General features: G+C 41.2%; 2 protein-coding genes across 5 annotated transcripts in view; one reads left to right on the top strand and one right to left on the bottom strand.

The window, feature by feature from the left end:
- Positions 1-4,023, bottom strand: part of arhgef37 (Rho guanine nucleotide exchange factor (GEF) 37) — a 42,859-nt gene extending 38,836 nt beyond the window's left edge. For both annotated transcript variants that reach the window (XM_019884019.1, XM_019884020.1), the window contains exon 1: positions 3,855-4,023. The gene's annotated coding sequence lies outside the window, so the exon portion shown is untranslated. The remainder of the gene's footprint in view (positions 1-3,854) is intronic.
- A 123-nt stretch (positions 4,024-4,146) lies between these two features.
- Positions 4,147-24,698, top strand: elp1 (elongator acetyltransferase complex subunit 1). 3 transcript variants are annotated; one of them, XM_019883982.1, is made up of 36 exons: positions 4,147-4,299; positions 4,779-4,948; positions 5,948-6,100; positions 6,161-6,242; positions 6,366-6,446; positions 6,535-6,620; positions 7,335-7,525; positions 8,074-8,197; positions 8,274-8,367; positions 8,440-8,670; positions 8,742-8,912; positions 9,705-9,783; positions 9,853-10,011; positions 10,095-10,201; positions 10,617-10,720; positions 11,156-11,209; positions 11,289-11,394; positions 11,874-11,989; positions 12,065-12,138; positions 12,301-12,379; positions 12,474-12,553; positions 12,641-12,784; positions 13,376-13,461; positions 13,606-13,754; positions 13,967-14,090; positions 14,931-15,028; positions 15,091-15,292; positions 16,179-16,240; positions 16,322-16,384; positions 18,842-18,902; positions 18,980-19,099; positions 19,178-19,277; positions 22,035-22,162; positions 22,255-22,406; positions 24,209-24,287; positions 24,581-24,698. In XM_019883982.1, exons 2-36 carry the CDS (start codon positions 4,799-4,801, stop codon positions 24,640-24,642), a joined length of 3,951 nt encoding a protein of 1,316 aa, XP_019739541.1. In that variant the 5' UTR covers positions 4,147-4,299; positions 4,779-4,798; the 3' UTR covers positions 24,643-24,698. The 3 variants fall into 3 exon arrangements, with proteins under 3 accessions (XP_019739541.1, XP_019739539.1, XP_019739540.1); XM_019883980.1 differs by having other exon boundaries at positions 4,772-4,948; XM_019883981.1 differs by having other exon boundaries at positions 4,759-4,948.
- The last annotated feature ends 192 nt before the right edge of the window (positions 24,699-24,890 follow it).

Here is a 24,890-nt window from a genome sequence, read left to right as displayed (position 1 = left end):
AGCGAGCCTCAGCAGGAGATAGTCCGCTGCTCTCTGCTGTGCGGGTTTCAGCGCGAACATGTACGCAAGCGCGTCTTTTGATTTCAACCAATCAGCGCCGACGCAAATGACGTCACACACGACAACAGCTAAGCTAAGTTAGCCGAGACGACACTCGTAGTCAGACGGACACGATTTTCTGCCAATCTGTGTCCCTTTTTGGCCAAATATATATTTTACGACAACTGTCTTGTTGACGGCGTCTTTTATTCGTTCCACTGGGGTTTAGCAGGTGTGTTTATAAAGAGACGAAAATTGTTTGGGGACTATCCCCCACGTTCTAGTTGAGATGGTATAACCCAAGAGGCAAAATGACGCTTGCTACTGTTGTTGCGAGTTGCCATTCGTTCGACTACTAAACCATTAGTCAAACGACATCATGCCTTCTGTCGTTATTACACAAACAAAAATCTCTTTACTGTTACTAGTGTTAGTGCCTCAATATGGCTACGCTCGTGAAAGCAATACAACGAACTCAAACGCGTCTTCGTTCAATGTTGTCAACTAATATCCGGATTATGCAAATTTTCCTCAATTCTCCGGAGAAATTTTCATAAAAATTTGAAAAACCCGGAATTCCGGGAAAATCCGGAGGACTTTCATCTCTGATGTGTAAACATGATGTGGTCTTTTTTTTTTCACCCTTTGCATAAATTCTAAAAGTTATCTTGATTTGTATTCTGCAAGTTGGCGGTAACAGTGACTAAATGGCATTTCGCATTCCTCAGATGACTTGGGTTTGACAATGGAGACTGCGGGCAGTGAGCCAAACGCAGCACTGCTTCCAAGTCAACAGGGCAGCTGAAATTAGCTTGGGTGTTTATTCTTGTCATTTCTCACCATGCACGTCACAATGACAAAGACCAATCAGCTCGACCAACGAGCTATGAATGAGCAGTGGCTCGCTTGGAACAAGGAGCTAAACATACAGGTCATACCTAGAATAGTATATGGTCTATACAACTACAAATACTACCTGGTAGGACGCGGATTTTGTCAGTCGAGTAGGGGCATGACTACTGGGTCATGCCATGTTGCATGATCTAATCAAAATCGACTTGAGAGAAGGAAGGAATTCATTGCAGTGGAAAGCTGAAAATGCTGCGGGACCACATTCCTGAAGCGAACAACTCGTCAGTGTCGATGTTAGCTCAGTTGGAGGCCTCAAGACAAAAACATGGACATGACTGGCAACATTTTGGGAAATATTTAATGTACGGCACAAATAGATTTTCATTTTTCGCAATAAAATCCCCATGTTACAAAAAAAATAAATGCAAATAGTACAACATAATATAGAATAGAATCAACTTTTCGTATAATGAAAAAAACGTAACATGTTACGAAAATAAATCCACAATCGTACCATAATGAAGTTTTAAAAGAACAAGGAGAAAGTTGGAAATTCAACATTATTATAGATTTAAGTCTTAATAGTACAAGTCTAAAAATTGAAAGAAAAAAAGTCAGGCGGTGCCATAAATAGTGTAAATATTGCAAAGAAAAGGTTTTATTTTCGTGAAATATAACAAGAATGTGATTTTTTTAAGTGTAAATATGACGGGAATAAAATGTAATAGGTGTAGAAAAATATTTTACACAATTTGTCATTTTTATGAGAATACTCTTAATTTTATGACAAATAAAATCTTAAGTTTATGTTTTAAAAAAGAATTTCATGAGACTAGAAATTGAAAAATGAAAAAAAAAATGGAGACTCGTAGACCTAATCTGATGAGAAGACTGCTAGTAGAGGCATGACGTCAATTGGTAGTTTAAACCGGAAAATGCATCTGTTGTAATTACAGCATTGGAGCTTGGGCAGACTCGAAGCCAGTGTTCACACGCACTCCAACTGTTTTCCATATAAAAAGACTCATAGCATGTCATACATATGTCACACAATGAGAGGAACATTAGCGATTCTGTGTGTCGCGTGTTCTTTCCATTCTCTCATGGCAATCAAAAATGGAAACATTAAAACATGACAACTTATTTAGATTTGTTTTGTTTTTGTTTTTTTTTACTTAAACACACGCTTGATTTTTCACAATTCAACTTCAGGCTCAGACTGAGTTTGATCTTTTTTGTCGGTGCATTTTGTATCATTTATTTGATTTAGACTGTTAAAAAAACATGCCTTAAAGAGAAATGAATTTACAATTTTTCTTTTCTTTCTTTTTTTTTTTTTTTTTTTTTTTTGTTTTGCAGCACACATTTTTTTCTTTCCGTGGGTGTGACTACCTATCCTTGCAAAAACAAAAAGCAGAACAGTTTATTCTTCATTATGTGATCTCTTCAAGAAAGGGCGTGATACACCATAGGTTAAGCAAGACAAACAAAGCCAAGCAAAAACATCAAGGGGAGCAGTGCACTGATTTGTACCACATGCTTGGCCCCTGTGTAATTAAGTCTAATTTCAGGTTTGTGACCAGATTCACATCTACCAAGTCCCAGAATGGCAAACACGACAGGAATCGCTTTCCTCAAAAATGTATTTGGTTGTGTTATGTTTTTACTCAGATTTTTATTTTGTTTCATCACCACTTTCTTTCATTTCATTATTACTCTTTTCAATATTATGGACAAACAGGGTAAATTGCAGCCATTTCCTGTTTAAAAAGTAAGATTTCATTCTGATCCAATTATAAATTTTTGGTTGCCCTATGATTTTCTTCTCAGAAGATTATGCCTTTTTTTGTATCATCACCACTTTGTTTTCTTTCTTTGCTCTTATTTCGCCAAGTTTTTCCCGCTCATACCATCTGGATACAAAAAATACATTTTATACTGGTAAAGTAAGACTATTTTCTTTTTTTCTATTTTTTTTAGAGTGCAACTTTATTTTCTGAAATTTATGTGCAAACGGCAGCACGGTGATTGAGCAGTTGATGATGGTGTAGGCCCTACACCATGCAAGGGGCATGACTACTGGGTACACACACTTAACTTGCATGCGGGCAGCATGGCATCGGTTCCCACTCAGTGACGTTGTGAATGTGGGTGTGAATGGTTGTTCACCTCTATATGTGCCCTGCGATTGACCTACGACCAGCAGTATGTTGTCCGTCTTTCGCCCAAAGTAAGCTGGGATAGGCTCCAGCACCGTCCCGCAACACTGTTCAAGATAAGCGGTGTTGAAAATTGATAGATGGTATTCAGACGATTTTGTTCTTGGAATATAACGAATTTATTTTTATATGTATTATTTATTTATTATTATTATTATTATTATTATTATAATATATAACCACCTTTTTTTCCACCAAGGATTACGTATGTAAAATATGATTTATTCTGTTTAGCAAATATTTTCAAGGAAAAAAGTACGACTTTAATGTTTTTTCAAAACAAATACTTGCTAAGATTTTGTTGGGTTACACTTTGTACATATAACATTGCCATTTTTTTCTCTTGATATTTCTTTTTTTCTGATAAAACCAACTACCGTATTTATGTAACGTTTCAACTTTTTTCTCACACATTTTTTCGCATAACATTAAGAATCATCCCTGCAATATAATGAATGAATTATTTCTCCATTTTTTTCCACAAAACATTACAACTTTATTATCATAAAATCTACCCAAGTGTGGAAACACACGCACACAGACACACACAAATCGAGACTTTGTTCTGGTAGTTTCCATCACTCGGGTTGACATGTTATGAGTAAATTTGTTTAAAAAAAAAAAAGGTTTAAATGCCCGCAAATCCGAGTGCTAAACGCAGCTAAATGAAGCTAAAAGCCGTTGTTGGTTTTAATAATGTATGAAAAAGGCATTCACGTCAAAGTATAAAACGATTTTAGTTACCTTGTCGCGGTCCCTTTTCAACACGGGAAAAATCCTTCCTTGTGGTCACTCTGAAGTCGCGAGCAGCCACGCACCTCTTCAGTCAACCCTGCAGCACGCCTGTCAAACTCGCGAGATTACCTGACAAACGGGATGTCTCGTTCCTGAAAGTACTTTAGTTCAATTTGGTTTCTATTTTATGGTTTTATAATTGAATTATAAAACATTTCATTAAACGTCTCAAATTCTGATGTGTATATGGATACAAATATATACATACAGTATATTGTGATTTGTAATCTTTTGATCGGGTTTTCTCCGTTGTCCACCGAGACCTTAGGGGGCGATATAGAGCTAAGTTAAACACTGTAACGTAGAGTGAAAGGTTACAAGCTTGGTATCCCCACATGTGAGTTGCTGATGTTGCGCTCCAGTTACAGCGAACCACAACAAACTACTCCAGTCTGTGAGTATCAATGGTTTTATTGCGTATCATAAGTAAATTGGCATCTATTTGGTTGTCATTATTGAAGGAAAATTCTCGTTCTTTGGCAGTTAGCTTCAAAGATTCATCTTCGGACAGACGCGTGACTAGTAGACGAAAATTGAATAATGAATACCTCAAACCACTTTGTCTCTTATTTCACATATTATTTCAGACAAGTTTCTCTATATTGTGGGGTACTCGCCTTTTGTCAGTGACTTCATTGTCGTTTTGTTGTCAACTCCCATATGTAAGCTAGTGGTCTGAGCTCCATTTTTGTATAGACGCAATGGCGAAAATGAAAAAAAAAAGTCGTTGCTGCTTATCATCATAATTTTATTATTTTGAATTGAGGGAATTAAAATGGAACTTCGAGTGTAAATTGTTAAATGAATAACTCCCTGACGTTGTCACTCCAAAGTGAGCATCATCTTTGCAAAGGCATGATTTCCAGTGTGCAGGTGTCGTGTCCTGAGCCGAAATGAGGAACTTAAAGCTATTGAAGAGCCTGCAGAGTTCGGAGCTCCAAGGTCTGGGGTCGCCGCAGTGTTTGGCGCTCCGCAGCGACGCCGAGACACTCCTGGTCACCTCCCAGTATTCCATAGCAGAGTTCAACCCTCAAACTGAACAGGTAAGGGAGGTCGAGGGAAGGGGGGGGGCGGTATAGAGACACACACACACACTTAATTTCTTCATTTTTCAGCAGATTTTCTGAACCCTTTCATTTCATCTGCTACATCACCGATTTGCTTACAAATCTCAGTCACAAATATCCACCAATAAGCTCATTGCCGGAATTTTGAGACTTTCTCCAAGTCATAATGTCAAAATTACAGCGACGTTTCAAGCGTCACTTGACCAAAATACGCCACTGTGCTATGAAATGTTAAATGTTCTATAAAGTGCTGTGTTACAAACTGCTATATAAATAAAGATGTATTCACTCATTCACTCCCAAAGACATATTTATGTCTTTTCAGACTTCACACATTCAATCCCATGTACTGAGGTTTTCTTTTTTCCTATCTTTTTTTTCCAAGACTTAAAGTAATTTTTTGTGGGGGCTGGTACTGAATGAGTTAAATAGCACAAATGGAACAGTATTTGTGAGAAGTATGGGCAGTAGAATAGGTGAAGTACTTTAGAAATCAGTTGTGCGCGTGCACCTACGTGCATGCATGTTAGGGAGAGAATTTGTTATTTTAGAGTCGTTTGAATTGCTCAGTCCATGTGTTTATAAAATTCCACAAAGATGGCATCTACTTGTCACGTTGTTACTTACAGTGTGTGTTGAACTCCAGATGACGAACGCTCTGGGATTTGCTCATGTTGCTGATTTTTCCTGAAGCCAAATACCCTTTGAAACAGTTGTTCCCTCTTTACATAGGTGTAATAGTTATAAATATAATTTCTACATTATCTGTAAAGAAAACAAGTTCTTTCTTTTAGAGAGCTGTCCCTTATTAAAACGGTCTTTAACATAATAAAATGAGGCTCCAAATGTCATGGCTTGGTGTGTTCACATCTGATACTAGCTTGCTCCTGCTCAAGTTGTGTATGATTTTTTTTTTTTTTTTGTTTAATGCATGTCGCACATTTTTTGTTTGTTTGAAATCCTTTCTGGTTGTAGGTGATAAGCGAGGCCTCGCTGACGGCGGACGGCTACCTCCCAGCAGACGGCAGCGGCTGCGTGGTCGGGCTGCAAGACCTGGCGGAGCTTGAGTCAGCATGTTTGGCCACGGCTGGCGGGGATGTCATCGTCTTTGACTTCAACACCAGCCAGGTACGTTGCACGGGACAGTGTGCTTCTGTGTTAAACCAATTACTTGTCTACTCATAACAGTTGGAGTGCGTCGGCAGTGTAGACAGCGGGCTGACCTCCATGAGCTGGAGTCCTGACGAAGAGCTCGTCATTCTCACGACAGGTCAGCTGTGAAATTAATTACATAAATACAGTGTTCCCCTGCTATATAGAGGAACTGTACTCAAAAAAATAAAATAAAACACAAAAAACAGGAAAAAGTATCAGTGATTCATGTTTCTTGTAGGTCAGGAAACCATCATCATGATGACCAAAAACTTTGAGCCCATTACCGAGTTTGCAATTCACCAGGATGACTTTGGCGAAGGTACAGTGAGTCATTTTTTGAATTTATGAATACTGTTGAAAAATGTAGTCATAAATACTGTTGATTAACATAGTCGTCTTCTTGACAGGGAAGTTCATCACAGTGGGCTGGGGCAAGAAGGAGACACAGTTCCACGGCTCAGAAGGCAAACAGGCTGCGCAGAGGAAGGCCCAGGTTTGTGTGTGCGCGTGTGTGCGCGTGTGTGCGCGTGTGTGTTGGGGGGGGCGCATGGGACATAGCAGTCTAGAAAACATTCATGCAATGTGCTCCAAATTATTCTGCAAGTGATGTTTTTTACTTTAGATTTTTATAGTCTGTGCAAATGGAACTATGCATAATCTTCAAGTCATCAGCTGTTAAAGAATACTTTTAATGTTTTTTTAAACAACCCTCCCGATCAGAACTTTTTTTTCAAACAATAAAAACACTGTTTTTGTTAAAATGCACTGTTCCATATTATTTTGCGCAGACATTTTTTTTTAGGTTGTGAAGAACTAAAAATGGTCATTTGTTGAATTTGCAGCATTAGGAGGTTATAGTTACTGAAATCAAAAGGTATTTCCATCAAAAATATCTTAACAGGTGCACGTACACTTTAACAAAAGACGTCTTATTCATAGCAGCTTTGCTATTCTTGCATCCATCAAACTTATGAATTTTTGGACAGCTTCTGCTTGAATTTTTGTTTATACTTGTGTACATGTACTGGTAATTTCAAATTTTAATCCATTTTAAATTTTTAGAAAATCCCGCATCATAGAATTTTAAGGAAAATCATTCCGTTGGTTGATGTGGCTATAACATAACAAATTGTGGAAAAAGTGAAATGATGTGAATACTTACCGGATGCCGTGTAAATACTTTAGTCAGAACCAAATGCGCTTGCAGGACATCAAGCCGGCGGCACAGTGGGACGACCGCCGGCCTCGGGTGACATGGCGAGGGGATGGACAGCTTTTTGCCGTCAGTGCCGTTTGCCCCAATACGGGAGCCCGCAAGGTCCGGGTGTGGAACAGGGAATGTGTCCTGCAGGCCACCAGCGAACCCATCGATGGCCTGGAGCACCCTCTCTCCTGGAAGTAAGAAATTTGTTGATTAAAAGTTGATGTTATTTGCAGAAGATGTCTTGACATTAGCCAACTCACGACCTAAAGTCTCGTAAGTTTTGGTTAGTGTGAGTGTCTGATGCATACTTGAAAAAGAATAATTCTAATCAAAAAAGCTGAATGGTTCACAAAATTCATGGTTTGGTCCGCATCTTGATTTTTGTGATCACGATTTTCGGTGTGGTTCAGTATACACTGACAATTATTCAAATCAAATTTGTGTTGTGCAATTAGGTTAAAAGTTAAGTCACATATTTGTTGCCATTTGCAGCAGTAACAAGTAAATAATTTGACTCCCAACATATCCATCCAGCCATTTTGTGATACGCTTATCCTCACAAGGGTGACTGGTATGCTGCAGCTTATCCCACCTGTCTTTTAGGCAATCAACGTACACCCTGAACTGTAAACAAAATGCTTCGAAATATGCCACATGTGCCTTATGCGTCACATGATTAATGCAATTGCTTTTCTCGAGAGTTATTAAAAACATAAAAACCACACAAAAAAACATGTTTCAGACCCTCCGGAAGCCTGATGGCAAGCACTCAGCGCCATCCAAACAAGCACAGTGTGGTCTTTCTGGAGAAGAATGGTCTGCTGCATGGAGAATTCACCCTGCCTCTCAGAAAAGACCAGGCCAAGGCATGTTCATGCTATCCTATGCTTTTTGGGCAAAAGATTGATGTGACACCCCCCCCCCCCACCCCTCCTCTTTAAGGTGAAGGAGCTTCTGTGGAACAATGACTCCACAGTCCTGGCTATCTGGTTGGAGGATTTAACAGCGGGCGAGGACGGACGCGTCAACACTTGTGGTGAGTTCAGTCCACTTGTGAGTGTCTCCTACACACTGCATACATGAACATCGTCCTGTCGTCTGCCTGTAGTGCAGCTATGGACGGTGGCAAACTACCACTGGTACCTGAAGCAGAGCCTGGATTTCGGCACAGACCCAAGCCATGCTCCGGAGTGCATGTGCTGGGACCCTGAGCGGCCCCTGCGGCTGCACATGGCCACCCGCGGTTGGATCTACCTGGCCTACGACTGGGGCTGGACGACGGAGAGGAGCCCGGGCACAGATGCCTCGGACCATGCCAACGTCGCTGTGATTGACGGAGGTGATGACCAATTAGATCGGAGTAATGCTGTTGGTTAATATGATCAAAAATATTAAATCACTTCCCTCCAGACAAGATTCTGGTGACCACCTTCAGACAGAGCATAGTTCCTCCACCCATGTGTTCATTTGAGCTCCAGCTCAGCTCACCTGTCAATCAGGTTACCTTCCTATGCCAGCCTGAGAGGACCAATCAGCTGGCGGCACTTACCGCAAATGGAAACATCACCACCTACGACCAAGGTGGGTCTCCAAAGTTAATACTAAACTATTTCTTCTAAATGATTAGTCCAAGCATATTGCGTTTAATATAGTTCCAATCATTATACTTAAATAACATCACACGTCCCTGATTACATTCAAAATGCGTTTTTATGCTTAAATATCTTAAACGACTTAATAACAACGATAGTTGTAGTTGCAACACAATCGTGGGAGACAAGTAAAACATCAAGCGTAACTTAAATTAGCATTGTTTTGCAAACACAGATTAAAATTTTTTTTTTTTTTTTTTTTTGGTTAAACTAAAAATATTACACATTGACAAATAGTGGCTCTAGCGTAAAGCCTTGTGGAACTCCACCACTGACAAAAATATATTGTTTACCACCACATTAGAAAAGCTTGAAAATGAACCTCAATGCATGCTTGAATTTGACTTTAATATTAACTAATGATGGACCTAGAGGAACTCCGCCACAAATGAATATGTAATTTATTACAGCTGAGATAAATAGTAGACCTACAACAAAATCTTTTGGAACTTTGCCAATACCTCATTAATATGTAGTTTACGACAGTAGTAGATAAGCTTGAACATTATTCTTAAACATGCTGGAATTTGACTTCAAAGGTGAATACTTGTGACTCCAGTTTAGAGCAAAGCCTTGTGGAACTAACAGCCGCATATCTGTTAAATCTTAGAAATGCTTGAATGTTTAGGTAAATGGGATTTAGCAAAAAGCATTGTGGAATCTGCCACAAATGTGTCTGTCTATGCATGAAGCTTATCATTTGCCCCTTTTAATTTGGCAGATTCTGGAGGAGAACCTGATAAAGTTGCAAATGAATTCAGAACTACGATTCGTCCCCTGGTCTTCCAGAGAACTTTCAGGTAACAAAACTATCAGTTACGAATTTGTAAATGCCATACTCTTAAAAGGGTTACTTGTTCTTTTTGTAGCACGACCATTCACCAAGAGGCGCCCCTGTTTCTGCGACATCTGCTGTGGCTTGAGGACAATCTCTTTGTGGCTGTCAGCAAGGGTTTGGTGCCCATGTCCTCTGCCCTAATACTGCTGTGCCCCAGCCAGGACACAGAAGCCAATACACTCTCTGTCAGGTACTGAATGAAACGTACCCTGCTGCAACAATGATGACAGGCTGAATTATTCATTTTTGTTTTTTCCTTTTTAACCACTGCAGATGTCGACTAGAAGTGGACGGCGTTGTGACCGACGTTGTCCACTGTTGTAGCACGCGTTTGGTGGCCCTACAGCTAGAAGACGGCCGCATCAGGAAGTTCCTCTGGGGTCAGTCGACAACACTCACACGAGACCATTCCATGCTTGAGCTGGCTCCACACTTGTCTGTACTCATTGATCTGCACACATGGCACAGGGGGACCATGGCCCGGTACAATTGGTCATACACGTGCAATGTATATGTGGGATAAAAGTATTGTAAAGTTATTGCTCTTTGCCAGTCATTCATGTTAACTGCCACCTTGCACAATAGAAATACACAGAAAAACTAGCACAAAAAATCTACAGCGCCAACATCATGAGACACTCAGTCACATGAGCAAGCATATTGTACATCATGTGATTAATGTGATTGCCCCTCCCACCACTTATTGCCATTGACCACCATTTTGCACAATAGAAATAAACAAAATACCCACTAATAATCCACAGCGCATCATGTAAAAGTAATATTTTTGTGTAGATTGTGCTGATCCTTCATTGGAGGATTGGCGCGACTCCAGTGGGTGCAGCGTTAACTTCCCCGTACCCTGCACTCAGATGGCTCTCTGTAGCGTGGATGGCCAGGTAAATCCAAACTGAATAGTACAGATTAAACAGATTCAGTGGTGCCTTGATTTACTGTACAAGTGCCCGGACTATTTTTTTGTTGTTGTTTTTTGTTTGTTTGGTTTTTTTTTTTTTTTTTTTTAACTTTGTTTCAAGCCAAAATTTGAGTTACGTGCAAGCTTCAGATGCACCTTGAGTAATTTTTTTTTCCCCTCTATTTTTCAAACAAAGTGTTTTGTGTTTTGTTTATTTTTTTGAAGGGGCAGGGAGCATCTGGAACAGATGAATAGTGTTTCAAGTCATTTCAATTGGGAAATTATTTTGATATATGAATAAATTGACATGATGTATGAGTAAAATGACTTCCGAACATGGTCATGGAGTAAATTAAACTTGTAAGTCGAGGTACCACTGACTTGTTGTGATTTAAAACCAACACTAACTTTAATTCAGGAGTGTGTGCTGGGCCTGACAGACAGATCTCACCTGTACGCTGCTGACATGGAGGTAGGCGGCCATTTTGGCAAGCTGGCTGACACTGGCAACATGTCCCAGTTCAACTTGTCTGCGTCATCTCTCCCTTCAGCTCGCCTCCAACGTTTCGTCCTTCGTTGTCTGTGACGACTTCCTGGTGGTCACCACGCACTCGCACACATGTCGCTGCCTCCAACTGAGCAAGCTCAGCCTTAAAGGTACAAGACCACCATTTATTATTTTTTTTTTTTAATTCAATGACATTTTCCATGATTTATGCGTGGACAAGGTGGGTCCATATTTTTACAGTTTCTATTGAGACTTAATTATGCTTAAAATGATCTGTGTGATCCTCAAGGAATGTGGGTAAATGCTCAAATGAATGGAAAATGTGAGGGGACATTGCTTTGTGGTAAAGGAGGGATTGTGAGGGTATACTGTACAATTCATCCCATGCCAGAAGAAATAAAGCAAATTCCAGTATTAAAAAAAAAAAAACAACAAAAAAATTTATTTTGAATATTGTCGTTTGATTTTTCCCAAATCTAAAGGGAATAAGGTCAATTTAAAATCTGAAATCAGGTTTGTGTGTGTGTTGAGGGATGTGGGGGCGTTGATAGTGGAAACAAGGCATTTTATTTTAAGGTCATGTCACTGAGCCCTAATAAACGCATTTGGAAAATGAAAACCCCCACAGCGCTGCAGGCAGCCTTGGCCCAGGATGGCGGGCAGAACGATGAGACCCTACGACGGGTGGAGCGGGGGTCCCGTGTGGTCACAGTGGTGCCACAAGACACGCGAGTGGTCTTACAGGTGAGCCCCGAACGATCATCCTCTGCCGCTCGCAATCACCTGCAGATGTTCATCGTGGTGCGTTTGTGTATGCAGATGCCACGTGGGAATTTGGAGACTGTCCACCATCGGGCTCTGGTGCTGGCGCAGCTCAGGCAGTGGCTGGATGAGTAAGTAGAGGAGATGCAGAATGCAGAAGTCCGTCAAGGCTCAATACTGTGTGTGTGTGTGTGTGTGTGTGTGTGTGTGTGTGTGTGTGTGTGTGTGTGTGTGTGTGTGTGTGATGTACAGGAAATAAAGATTCATGCAGTGACTGCTCTTTTGTTTTCCAGTTTGAGGTTCAGGGAAGCTTTTGAGTGTATGAGGAAGCTGCGCATAAACCTCAACCTCATTTATGACCACAACCCAAAGGTACTCGCAAAGCTATATTATTGATATTGTCATGAATTATTATTTTGATGTAATATATGGAAGAGGTGACCCTCACCTATTTTGCTCGCATTAGGTCTTCCTCGAGAACACACACACGTTCCTCACGCAGCTCAACTCCATCAACAACATCAATCTGTTCCTCACAGAGCTCAGGTCAGCCCAACATTGTTATGTGAAGACCCCGCCCGCTATGAGTTCTTTTTCACTTTTTTAATCTTGCATCTTCTATGGCGCCGTCAGGGAGGAGGACACCACGAGCAGTATGTATCCTCGCCCCGGAGGATGCCCGCAGCTCCAGCAGCCACCGCACGCCTCTGGATGCAAGAAGGTGGACGTGGTGTGCGATGCTATTCGCAAAACAATGGAGGACACAGACCCAAACAAGTTAGTGACAACCGTCAGTGGGAATGAATAAAAATACATTAAATGGTTCGAGGGGGGAAATATCTTATTTAATTACAGTTTTGTTTGCTCAGGAGACTTAAAATTGTAAATACATATGTATTTATCTATTTTCTCCCTCCACATTTTATTATTTTAATCTCTTTTCATTACTGGGTAATTAAAAAAAATAGAACTGAATTTAGAAGTTTCTCAATACAGTCATACCACGCTCTTTTTAAAAAAAATCTTTATTGAACATGTCTGTTCACCATGGAATGCTAAACGAGGAAGCGTCACTTCCTCATGTAAGGAAGGCGAGAGGAGTCAAGTGACGCAGTCAAGTGCGCTCAGTTTGTTCGAGAACCGAAATTCGGTCGTCATCCGAGGCATAAAAAACTCGAAATTTTTGGTCAAAAACCAATTTGGTCGAGAACAGAGACGTTCGAAAACCGAGGTTTGACTGTATTTCATTTTAAAAACATGCAATATATAAATCGCATGATATGGCACCTCTAAGATGCCATTGTGTTATTTTCCACAAATATGTATAAAATAACACTCAAAAAAAGTGCTTGATTCCCATTGGTTCAGGTTCTGTCTCTCCATCCTAACGGCGCATGTGAAGAAGTCAATTCCTGAGCTGGAGATCGCCCTGCAGAAAGTCCACGAGCTTCGAGGTGAGCAAGACACTTTGGGACACTCTGATATCGTTCTCTGGTTTGTCACAAAGAGCACTAAACACACAGCATTTTTTTTTTTTTTTTAAGCCAAATGTTCAAAACGGCTCTGAGTACAAACAATATTTACCAACGCGTTTGCAGTGAACCCCCCTGAAGGAGACGGTGGCGTGAATGCCGAGGAGGCACTGAAGTACCTCCTCTTCCTCGTCAACGTCAACGACTTGTACGAACACTCGCTGGGGACGTACGACTTCGACCTGGTGCTTATGGTTGCCGAAAAATCACAGAAGGTACTAAAAAAGTCTGAACATCATTGGTTGCTTGTCTGTGTTCGCTCTGCGATTGGCTGGCAACCAGTTCGCGGTTTTTCTCGGTGCTCGCTCAATAGTTCAACTCTGAAGAGGATAAGCGGCATATAGTCATGAATGATGTCAGAGGTTTTAGAGGCAAAGTCGGCCAGATTTTATATGAGTGAAAAACCCCGATGTTGTATGTGCAACAGGACCCAAAAGAGTACCTCCCCTTCCTAAACATGCTGAAGAGCCTGGAGGTCAACTACCAGCGCTACACTATCGACAAACACCTGAGACGTTACTGCAAGGCGCTGGTGCACCTCAGCAACTCTGGTAGGCCTCCATTTTGCTTCAAACAGAAAGCCACTTGTACACAGAGGTGGGTAGTAGTGAGTTGACTTTACACCGATCTAAAACTCTTCAGTACGACTGTTCCAGTTCGGTTCTTATGTCGCGTGCATCTTTGTATTGTTTTTTTTTTTTTGTTTTTTTTTTTTTTGTTTTTTTTTTTTTTGTTTTTTTTTTTTGTTGTTTTTTTTAGACGTAACAGTATACAGTACTGATGATGATAATAAGAGCCAAGTATCGCTAATTCTAACCATCATTTGGCTAACAGCTCTTTTTGCACACTTACATTGCGTGTTTGTGCACTACGAGTTCTGAAAACATTCTTGATGCCCGCCAGGAATTTCAAAAGACTGCCGACCGGCACCAGATACCGGTTTCGAGTGGCAGAACCGACAGCGAGACCACACTCCTTAGTCTGTATAGCTCCAGTTCAAGATCTCTGGTGCATTGAGAGATTACAGCTCGTTTGACCGCATTGTATTTTTATACAAACATGTTAATGTGCTGCATCATATAAAACATTTTATAACTTGATCTTTAAATTAGGAGAGTATTGATTGGATCACTTAGAAACCAACCTGTGTTGAGCCAATGTACCGTACCTATTATGCATTAGAAAAATCTCACAGGTAATGAGCAAACAAAAAACAAAGAAACGATAGTATCGTGTTTGGCTAATTTCAAGGAAAAGTTATCCTCTGGAAAAAATATTTTTAATTTTTTTTATTTGTTATTGTGACAGGCCTACATATCACTTCCCTATTTGGTACAATTTTGCAAATATGGTACCTCAATATCTTACCGTAATTGTGTGTTTTGTTTTAGGAGATGAGCATTTTCCAGAAGTTTTACAGTTGGTGAAGGAGCAGAAACTTTACAGCCAAGCTCTGCGTCTGTACTCGGCTGACGGTGCTCACTACAAGGTACATCACATTCCCCACCTTCCCGCTCAGCTTCTTATCACAAACGCGTGACCTCCCCCAAGGCACTGAGCCGCGCCTATGCCAAGCACCTACTAGAACAGCAGCAGGCAGAGCAGGCTGGCCTGATGCTGTGGAGATGTGGCGAGCTCGACAGCGCCCTGCAGGCCTTCGCCACCGGCGCCAGCTGGAGAAATGCTGTCTGTGTGGCGCAGCAGATCCCACTGTCCAACGACAGGCTTTCCCTGCTGGCCCGAGAACTGGCAGGTAACCATGGCCACTGGATCCTCTGCTGCTTAGCACAGAGGCACCATGTTCATATGCAAGGCTTTGGTGATGTACAAAAATTTGATCATTCAAGATAAATCATTTTTTTCCCCATCATTGTGACCTATAACTTGTGGAACTAGATTAAAAAACAAAATACTAGTAAGATAAGGACGTTGCACAACTGTGCTCTCCCTCCTATAACTGGGCTGTGTTCAGAATCAACTAGTCACACTCAACTCGTGAAATTGGTTAGCACACAACTGACATCTTTTAATGTGCCTCTGGGCGAGCACCACGGAAGGCAGTGCTGCATGGGAGTGCGACGCTGCAAAAGGGTGTTAAACGTGACAGTGAGACACCTCAAATTAAAAAATGTTCGGGAGCGATGCTGCCGTGATGTTAGTAAGTGCCTCCAGTATGAGAGGGGCTGGCGGATTTACTGCCATTTTGGCGGACTTACTTACAGGTACTGTAGCTGCAATGAAGGAAGACTTAATAAATGCAGTGTCTCAGTGTCCCCAGCTTTGGGACATGAGAGATGATGTACACTACAGTGATGTGTTTAATCAGACACTGGTTCCTGCTCAGCCTGAACTATACCTCAGGGCTTTCTTTTGCACCTATGAAAGAGACATCTTGCCGAAGTGCGGTCTCCTTCTGATCTAAATCAGCAGGAAAATTTCCCTATTTACTTTCTGGTAGACTGCTACATAATTTAAAATATATACTGTATATATTTGATACTGCTACTTTGCAGGAGAAATTATGTATTAGAAATTAGAAGATTGAATCAATTTTGTTACGTACGGTAAAATTGTGTTTGTAAGTGTGCCTTGATTGTCTTTGCCGTTTATTTTGTTATTTGGTAATTGTTTGCCTTCAGGAAAGCTGAGCGGACAGCGACGCTACACGGAAGCAGCCATGTTGCTGGACCAGTACGCCAAAGTAAGTTGTTCACACAAAAACAGCTGTTTATTATCATTAATGGTAATAATAGTTCATTTGGGGTTTTTTTTGACCATGCAGGACTGTGAGGAGGCCATCTCGACGCTGATTTCCGGTGCAGCCTGGGAGGAAGCGCTACGACTGGTTGGTGGGAAAAAATAATGCACCCATGTGATCACAACAATAGCACTGACAGAACAGCCCCATAGGCTATTCTTGTTGTCCTTTCGGCTAATTAATAATCAGCCCAGGAACATTGGAAAACATTTTTTTCCCTTTACTGTTCATGTACGTAGTTGAATAAGCACTGTTTACCACAGCTGCTTCACGTCTCTGTTGCATTCAGTCCACCAATTTCTGGCACCTGTGAAGTAGTATTCTAAACCACTTTGTTCCTCCCAATTGAAGTTTACTGTCAAAAAAATATATATTGAGAATTACACATTGTGCATTTAAAACAAGCCTCAAAAATAGTCAGATTGCTTAAAGCTAGCATACAGGTATAATGGAAAACACGATTGACCTATTCACGGTTAGCATCAATCGCTGCGATTTTAGAAACAACAACAAAGTTATTTCAGCACAAATGGTGGAGTAACACATTAAGATAAGACAAGATAAGAAAACCTTTATTAGTCTCGCAATGGAGAAATTCCCAATTCACAGCAGCAAAGTTATGAAAGGAAGAAGTAGAACAACAAAATATAGGAGCTGCTGGAAAGGCAGCCACTCTCGCGAGCTAGTTAATATAATTTTTTTACTGGCATATATTATTTATCCTCTATGACTATTATTACAGCATGTTAATAAGTCACTTAGAGTCGAAGTTTGTACTAGTTTTCTCTTTGCCTGCATTACCATATTATACTGCCTCCAGGTGGCCAAGGCAGGCACACCAAAGGAGCAGTAAAATAATTTGTGATGCACAAAATGTTTAAGTCTTTACATATCATTTTGTTCTTACTCTGTTTTTATATGTCCAATATGGTAAAGTGCCATTTTTCCTTGGTTTTTATTTTATTTTGACGCAGGACGGAACTCCTTAAAAGAATTCCTATTTATTTCAGGATAGATAGTTTCAGATATGAGTGATTTGATTTACGGGCGTGGTCACTAGGGTGGTCCACATTTTCATGGCAAAAAAAAAAAGTTTGTCGGATTCGTCGGGCCGGGTCGGAATTCTTGTCGATACTATGGTACAAGGTTCTGTGCAAAATTTCATTCCGATCTGATGATATTTTCCCGTCCCGCAAAGCGGCCAAAGTTTCCACCATAACAACTGGTCTCAATAGGGTGAACATGTGTATTTTAACCGTGTATTTTGCCATGCGTTACACTGGCTGGGCTGAATGTTGCCCGAACGATCACCTCCTGACTAACTAACCATTCCATCGCTGCTCTCAGCAGCCGGAGACAAACTCAAACGCACGCCTAACACACAACGGTCACCTACTGGCGAGCTAATATCTTTCAATTGAAGTCGAGAATCGCCGGAATTCTTACTGGACGCTGAGCTGAGGACGCTTTTCGACATCGAACGCGCGGACACCTTGGAGCTAATCAAGAGAAGAACCCGCCTCGCCGTGCCCACGTCGCCCTCGAGGCAGTGGAGCAGCGTTCGCTGGCGTCGTTTGCGACGACCAACTCTGTCGGCCTCATCACCGCCCTCGGAGCCGGCCACGATTTCCTCAACGTCGATCCGGCCGAGTGGTCGGAGAGGGACGACTTCACCACGGCTCATCCGCGCGCTCGTCACCTACGGGTGGTGAACGACTTTGCGGAGAGGGGCGTCGCCCTCATCAGCGCCTTCTGCGGCGCCATTACGCGCGACGAGGAACAGCGACAGCACCTTCTGCAGGTCGTGGAGCGACACCGGGCGTTGCACCCGTGCGCGAAGTAGGCATGGGATGGCACGCACGGCGGATTTCGTTTTTTTTGCGGTCTAACAGTGTCACTAGTGTTGATGGACATTATAGACAGATGGACAGATAGACAGATGGACCAGTTAACATGGACCAACAATCTCACCAGTGTTGAAGGATAACCACGGTTGCCTTTTTTGCAATACATGCGTTCCTGTCTTCCGTCTTTGAATTATTGCAAGTGCGAACTGAGCAAAACAAAATCCTTACTGTACGGGAGAAACCGTACTACCATTCAGCCCTGTAAGATTCTTTCCATAGGGGAAACTTTGGTCGCTCTGCGGGACGGGATAAAATTATCCGATCGGAATAAAATTTTGCACACATCCTTGTGTCATAGTATCGACAAGATTTCCGACCCGGCCCGACGAATCCGACAAACTTTTCCAAAATGGACCACCCTAGTGGTCACGCAACAAATTCACCTCATATCTCTTCTCGCCTAACATCTGTGTTGCGTAGAGTCCACCAACTTTGGAAACTTTAATACCGGCCCATGGTGTCCTCTGTACTTTGAGCCCTACTGAATATTTTTCTGAATATGTCCCGTTTCCGACAAGTGCTTCACACATTTATTGCTTTGTTTTGTACAAGTACAAAATGTAAAGTACATATGTTAATCATGCTTTAGTTTCCACCTACTGTTAGTTAATTGGAATATTTTTTTTCTATGCTTGAGATTCACATGTACGACAGAGCGGACATCACAGAGACAGACCTGAAACCCGCCCTGGTTGAAGGTAGTTTAAAAAGCCATTTTGTGCGCAACTTTTTTCTCTGAAGTAAAATCTTCCCTCTCCCCCACCCCGCCTCGCAGCTGCCTCAGCACAGACTTTCCTGGTGGAGACGCAGGCGGCCGCCTTCTCGCGCCACCGCTCGCGCTTGGCGCTGGTACGGCAGCACAAAGAGGACAAAGCCCGGCGGATGGGCGTGCTGGGTGAGGATGCGGAACGGTGATAGGTTGCCATAGTAACCTCCGCATTGAAACAAACCAACATCTCATCTCATCTGGCAGATGAGGACGGTCCTGACTGTGTGGACGCTGAACTTTACTCCGAGGCCAGCAGCGTCATGAGCGCGTCCAAGTACTCGCACAGCAACTCGCGTGTCTCCTCGTAAGACACACACATGCATGAAGATAATCCCCTTTAGACACCTTGGTCAAATGAATCATTTCTATGTGGTCAGATGTATACAAAGGGCCGTTAATGCATATAGATGCTATAGATCACAGGTGTCAAAGTCAAGGCCCGGGGGCCGCATCTGGCCCGCTACATCATTTTATGTGGCCCGCGAAAGCAAATCAAGTATGTCAACTTCCATGATGCTAAAGGCTGAACCAAAATTCCTAATTGTCTTATCTAATCCATAATAACATGGGGATATTGCAAGCATTTTCTTGTTGCCAAACCCTTCTTACATTAACGTAAAAAATTTTAAACAAGTCATTCTTCTTGACTTCTGATTCCAAAACTAGTTATCCATCAACTTGTTCTGCACTGTGTATGTAATATGTGGTAGTGATTAAATATTTATATGGTTTCACAAAATTCAGTGATATCGGCCCTCCAAGGGAAACCGTAACTACAGCCATCTCGTTAACTCTGCGTCCCGCGTCCTAGACGCATAATTTTTCCGTGGGACGCACAGTTCCAAATAATGTGCGTTTTTGTGACGCAAGGAAATTTCTCAGTCAAAAATACATGGCAGGCCTGAGGATTTCACGGTAACTGTCGTTACCGGTAGCGTGTCATTTCCGTGGCGTCATTTTGACGGTACCGAAAAATCGTTTCACCATAAAAGTCACCGCACACGAGTTGACTGTACGCGATCGAATCTCTCCTGTGTGATCAACGAGATTTCACTGTGCCTGTATGTGTGTTTGTGGTGTGGTGTGTGAGTGTGTTTCTTCTAATTTACTTTCGTTTTGTTTTCAGTGTTGGGGGGGACGGAACCAATAACGTTATGTGCGCATGCGGGTTGCTATTTTAGGCCGCAAACTGTGGAATCTCGCGGTTGAAAGTTTGAGATGGCGGCGAAAAAAACTCCCAAAGGTCTACTAATTACGACATTTAAGAAATGGGAATGCCAGTCTGATTTTTCGTATGAATCGTCCGAAGGGCGTATCACTAAACTCACCTGTGACGTATGCACAGAACACGAGAGCGAGATACAACGCGAGGCACGATTACAAGGGAAGTTGGTCATTAGATCTATAAGCTAATCGCTATGAAAAATATGATGAAACAGTGTTGGTTATCCTATAATTTACTGGTTGTAGCATGGTAACTTTATGAATAAAACATTCGTCACAAAGTGTAGTAATGCTAATGTTAACTGGTGGTAGAAGTAATGACGACGTTTGTTAGATTCTTTCGTCAAATTGATAGTAGATTACACATGCATCGTCTTGGGAAGATGATGTCAAGCCACATCAATACTTACCTGAATTAATGATTTCCAGTAAATTAATCTTTGCAGTGTGAGATTGGAAAAAATACTCTGATTTTGTGGTATGCTGTATTCATAAGATAAGAAATCCTTATTATTCTCGCAATGGAGAAATTCCCAATTCACAGCAGCAAAGTTATAAAAGGAAGAAGTAGAACAACAAACTATAGGAGCTGCTGGAAAGGCAGCCACTCTCGCGGCGCCATCCTGAAGTCAAAATAACAAAAATAACACAACACAACCCATAGGACACAGACCATATAAGTACGTACAACATATTTTGATCCACTTATTTAGTTGAATAAACATGGAGTACACAGCTGCTGATGCAGTGTTTATTGTTAATGCAGTTTTCAAACATTTACAATTGAAACATTATACTTTTGAGTATCAGAATTCTTGATTATGAATAACAGTCAAAATAGAAAAATGGGTTCCCATGATGAACGTGTACGGAACCCAAAATTAGTTACCGTGGTTTCCCATTGGGTAATCCGACGGAACCGAAAAACGGTTACCGTGAATTTCCGAAATCCTCAGGCCTGCTACTGAATTATTTACATTTTTGCAGCATTTGTTTATAATTGTATGTATATGTTGTTTGTGTTATTATCATATGCAATTGAATAAGTAGATCATTTCAGAATTCGAAATTTGGGACTCTAAATGCATAATGGGACTCATACTTTTCAGATCAGCGAGTCCCTGGGACTCACTGGCGGTAAACTGTAAAATTATCACTGTAACTACAATGTGGCCCGCGGCAAAAATGAGTTTACCACCCTTGCTGTTCATTATGATGGGTGTCCAAGTCTGTCCCTTTAATTTAAAAAATAATACATGCAAAGTTTTAGCTTTGCTCACAGTGTGTTACTGAGTGGGCGTGGAGCAACCATAAAGTCGGCAAATACATGAATAATGAGTGGCGAATTTAGGTAACGCCGCCGCCGAAATAAAATTGGCACATATTGTCTCTTAGCATACAAGACAGATATGTTTGCATTTAAATTTGGGAAACATAAAAACTGCTTCCTATTTTACCAGAATATGACCTCAGTTGGTCTTGGCACTGCTTTTTGCCAGGACCCGCTCTCTCTTCTCTGATGCTCAAATACAGTCTTGGGGTTAGAGGTGGTAGTAACCAATGTCTTCCATCAAGTGGTGTTCTTAAAACTGCTCCGCTTCAGTCAACGTTATTTTCAGAAATTAATCGAGGGTCACTCAGCGTGTGTGCGGGCTTGCGGGCTGGGCTGCCAGTTGCCCATTCCTGATGTATATGTATGATACTGATGTTGGGGGAGTAAAATCCCCAAAATATAATTCACACTTTATACATCTTTGATTCTTTAGCCTGAAATATTTTATTTGAGTATAAATATGCAACCAAGTGCCATTAAATGTTAAACAAGGTGATATTTTAGGAGGTCTTCCAAAAACCGCCGCAAGGCTGAGAGAAAGGAGCTGAGTCTGAAGGAAGGAAATCCCAAGGAAGAAAAAGCGCTCATGTACGCCCTAGGAGAGATCATCACCAGCGTGGACAAAATGAGAGGTGAACACCGTTCGCTTGAACTTTTTGAAGGCGCTCTGCCCATTGAGGGGGATTCATGTTTCTGTGGTTTGATGCATCATCGTGTTCTGCAGAGGAGATTCAGGCGCTGCTCAAGGCTCTCGTGCTCTTCCGCTTCGACAAGCAAGCCGATGAGCTGCGGCTCGTCTTTCAAGAAGCGCTGCATGCCATGGAGGAGGCCATCCCGGAAGTGTGGTCTCAGGAAACGCACAGCAGCCACGCACCGGTAACCACTTATCTTTCATCATATTCATGACCCAGAGATGAAAGTCCTCCGGATTTTCCCAGAATTCCGGGTTTTTCACATTTTTATGAAAATCTCTCTGGAGAATTGAGGAAAATTTGCCTAAAATTAATCCGGATATTAGTTGACAACATTGAACGAAGACGCGTTTGAGTTCGTTGTTTTGCTTTCACGAGCGTAGCCATGTTGACACTCTAACACTAGTAACAGTAGAGATTTGTCTCTTTATAAACACACTATCTCAACCCCAGTGGAACGAATAAAAGACACCGTGGACAAGACAGTTTTTGTCGTAAAAAATATATTTGGATGAAAAGGGAAACACACAGAATGTCAGAAAAACGTGTCCGTCCGACTTCGAGTGTCGTCTCGGCTAGCTTAGCTTAGCTGTTGTTGTGTGTGACGTCGGGTGTGTGACGTCATTGCGTCGGCGCTTATTGGTTGAAATCAAAAGACGCGCTTGCGTACATGTTCGCACTGACGCACGCACGCACAGTAGAGAGCAGTGGACGAGCTCGAGTGGCGTCGCCACAACAGTAATACCCTCACCTCGCATTCTCATGGCCTCGCCATATCTCTGAGATTTTGAAATTTCTGCGAGAACGGAAGCCACAAAGGGTGCATGAGCCCGGTCACTTAACTGGATTTGCAGGCCCGAGCCCGAAGCAAACCCGATATTTCATATTTTATTTGTGAGGACTCGAGAGGAGGAGGGGTGATTTCTAATAACAAAGCCTGTCTTTTGGAAAGAAATCTAAGTTAAACAAGACTGGATAAACATTTACATATTTTATATTTCTGTTCCTGAAGAGGTTACATTAGCGGACAATTTTCCATCATTGACGGATTTTTTTTAAGAGTGGACGGGGAAAATTTAAGGCCGTCCGTCATTTTAATGGGTTGAAAATTGAGCCATTCACCAGAGCAGCAGTACGTCCTTAAGAATTTAGAAAAAATCCCTTTTCCGGAATTTTCAGGAAAGTCCACCTTCATCTCTGATGACCAAAATAGTAATATGATCCATTTTCAGATGTATAGTTAAGTCTACATCAGAAATAGACATACAAAATAAGAATCATCCTGTAGCGATAAGACTTGTAGTGGGTCATGAAGGATACACAGTTTCTCATTTCTTTCATGAAAATGGTAAATTGTGACTTTTTAATTTTCAATATTTCAAATGATTCAATATTTGGACTTAAAATTGGAATTATATAATACTCGATCATGGGTGTGTATCTACATATAGTTTCAGTAGTGAGGCACCATTGTAGAAGACAGTAACATTTACATTTTATAATTAAACAAAATTGTTTTTAATTTTTTTCATTTTTATAATTAATGTAATTGTTTAACGACATTTAAAAATAATTGAATATATTTTAATTTTGTGATGAATAACTACCATTTAAAAATAACTGATCTTTCTCATGTTTTTGTTAAATTACAGGAAACATTTTTGTAAAGTTGCTCTTACAATGTGCATTTTTTTAATTAAGAAAAGAAAAAGGTTACTTTTAATTGGTAAAGAACAGATGACTAAAAAGGTTTTTTATTTCTATTTATGAAGTTTATTTTATGGAAATGTTCATTTTTTTCCAATTAACAAAAACAATGGAAGGCGTAAACATTGTGGATTCTACAGGTTCAGGGGGATTAAGAGCCTGAAAAATATAATTCATATTTGATGCATAAATATTTTCAGGCTCAAGAAATGCCTTGCATTGTTTCAAATGAAAACAAATCTCTGAATGTTTCCCATTTGTGTGCTTGTTGCTTTTCAGCTTACGGGACCCGACTCAACGGCCAACAGCATCATGGCTTCCTTCCAGCAACAGCAGGCTTCGCTAACATCGCAACAAGGTCAGCAGGACAGCGCTTCAATTTTGGTCAAATTACCACACAAGCGCCACACACACACACACACACACACACACACACACACAATGAGTGTGTGTGTGAGTAAAACTAATTTAACTTTGCTTGATACAAAAAATAAAATTTTTCCACCATTTCTAAACATCAAATTTAATTGGTTTATACACATTACATTAAAGAAACATTTTTGGGGGTCTTTGGTCTTTCACGCTTTTATTTTTGTAATGAAATGAATACTGTATCCTTTAAAAAATGCTTTGAATCTTGTCTCCATCCAGATGTCGAGATCTCTACTCCGCCTACCATGAGAACCAAAGTCAAGTGGAATCTGGACTTTTGAGCTCAACCTTTTTTTTTTTTTTGTAATATAAAAGAAAATAAAAATTATGTAATAGAGATTCACTTGCGGCAGTATTTCTTCATTCAGACACCAGTTACAAAGTGGTACAAAAAAAAAAGTGGTCATCATCCCAACATGATTTTGGCCTAAGCAGACAGCTGCATTTCCCTGCGATTGCAAGCTGGCCGCCTTTGTCCTACTTCATCTCCTTGGGGCTCAGCCAAGGTTTCCTTTACCAAAGGGATTCT

Source organism: Hippocampus comes, unplaced genomic scaffold (genome assembly GCF_001891065.2).
Source record: "Hippocampus comes isolate QL1 unplaced genomic scaffold, H_comes_QL1_v1.1 scaffold156, whole genome shotgun sequence".
Classification (NCBI taxonomy): domain Eukaryota; kingdom Metazoa; phylum Chordata; class Actinopteri; order Syngnathiformes; family Syngnathidae; genus Hippocampus; species Hippocampus comes.
The sequence above is the reverse complement of the archived record's forward strand: the minus strand, read 5'-3'. Positions and strand labels throughout refer to the sequence as shown.

Excerpts from the sequence above, each read along its gene's own strand:
- elp1 (XM_019883982.1), top strand. The coding sequence starts at position 4,799 with ATGAGGAACTTAAAGCTATTGAAGAGCCTGCAGAGTTCGGAGCTCCAA. Across the intron at positions 8,198-8,273 it reads TCAGAAAAGACCAGGCCAAG|GTGAAGGAGCTTCTGTGGAA; the intron begins GCATGTTCATGC and ends CTCCTCTTTAAG. Across the intron at positions 22,163-22,254 it reads CAGCGTGGACAAAATGAGAG|AGGAGATTCAGGCGCTGCTC; the intron begins GTGAACACCGTT and ends CGTGTTCTGCAG.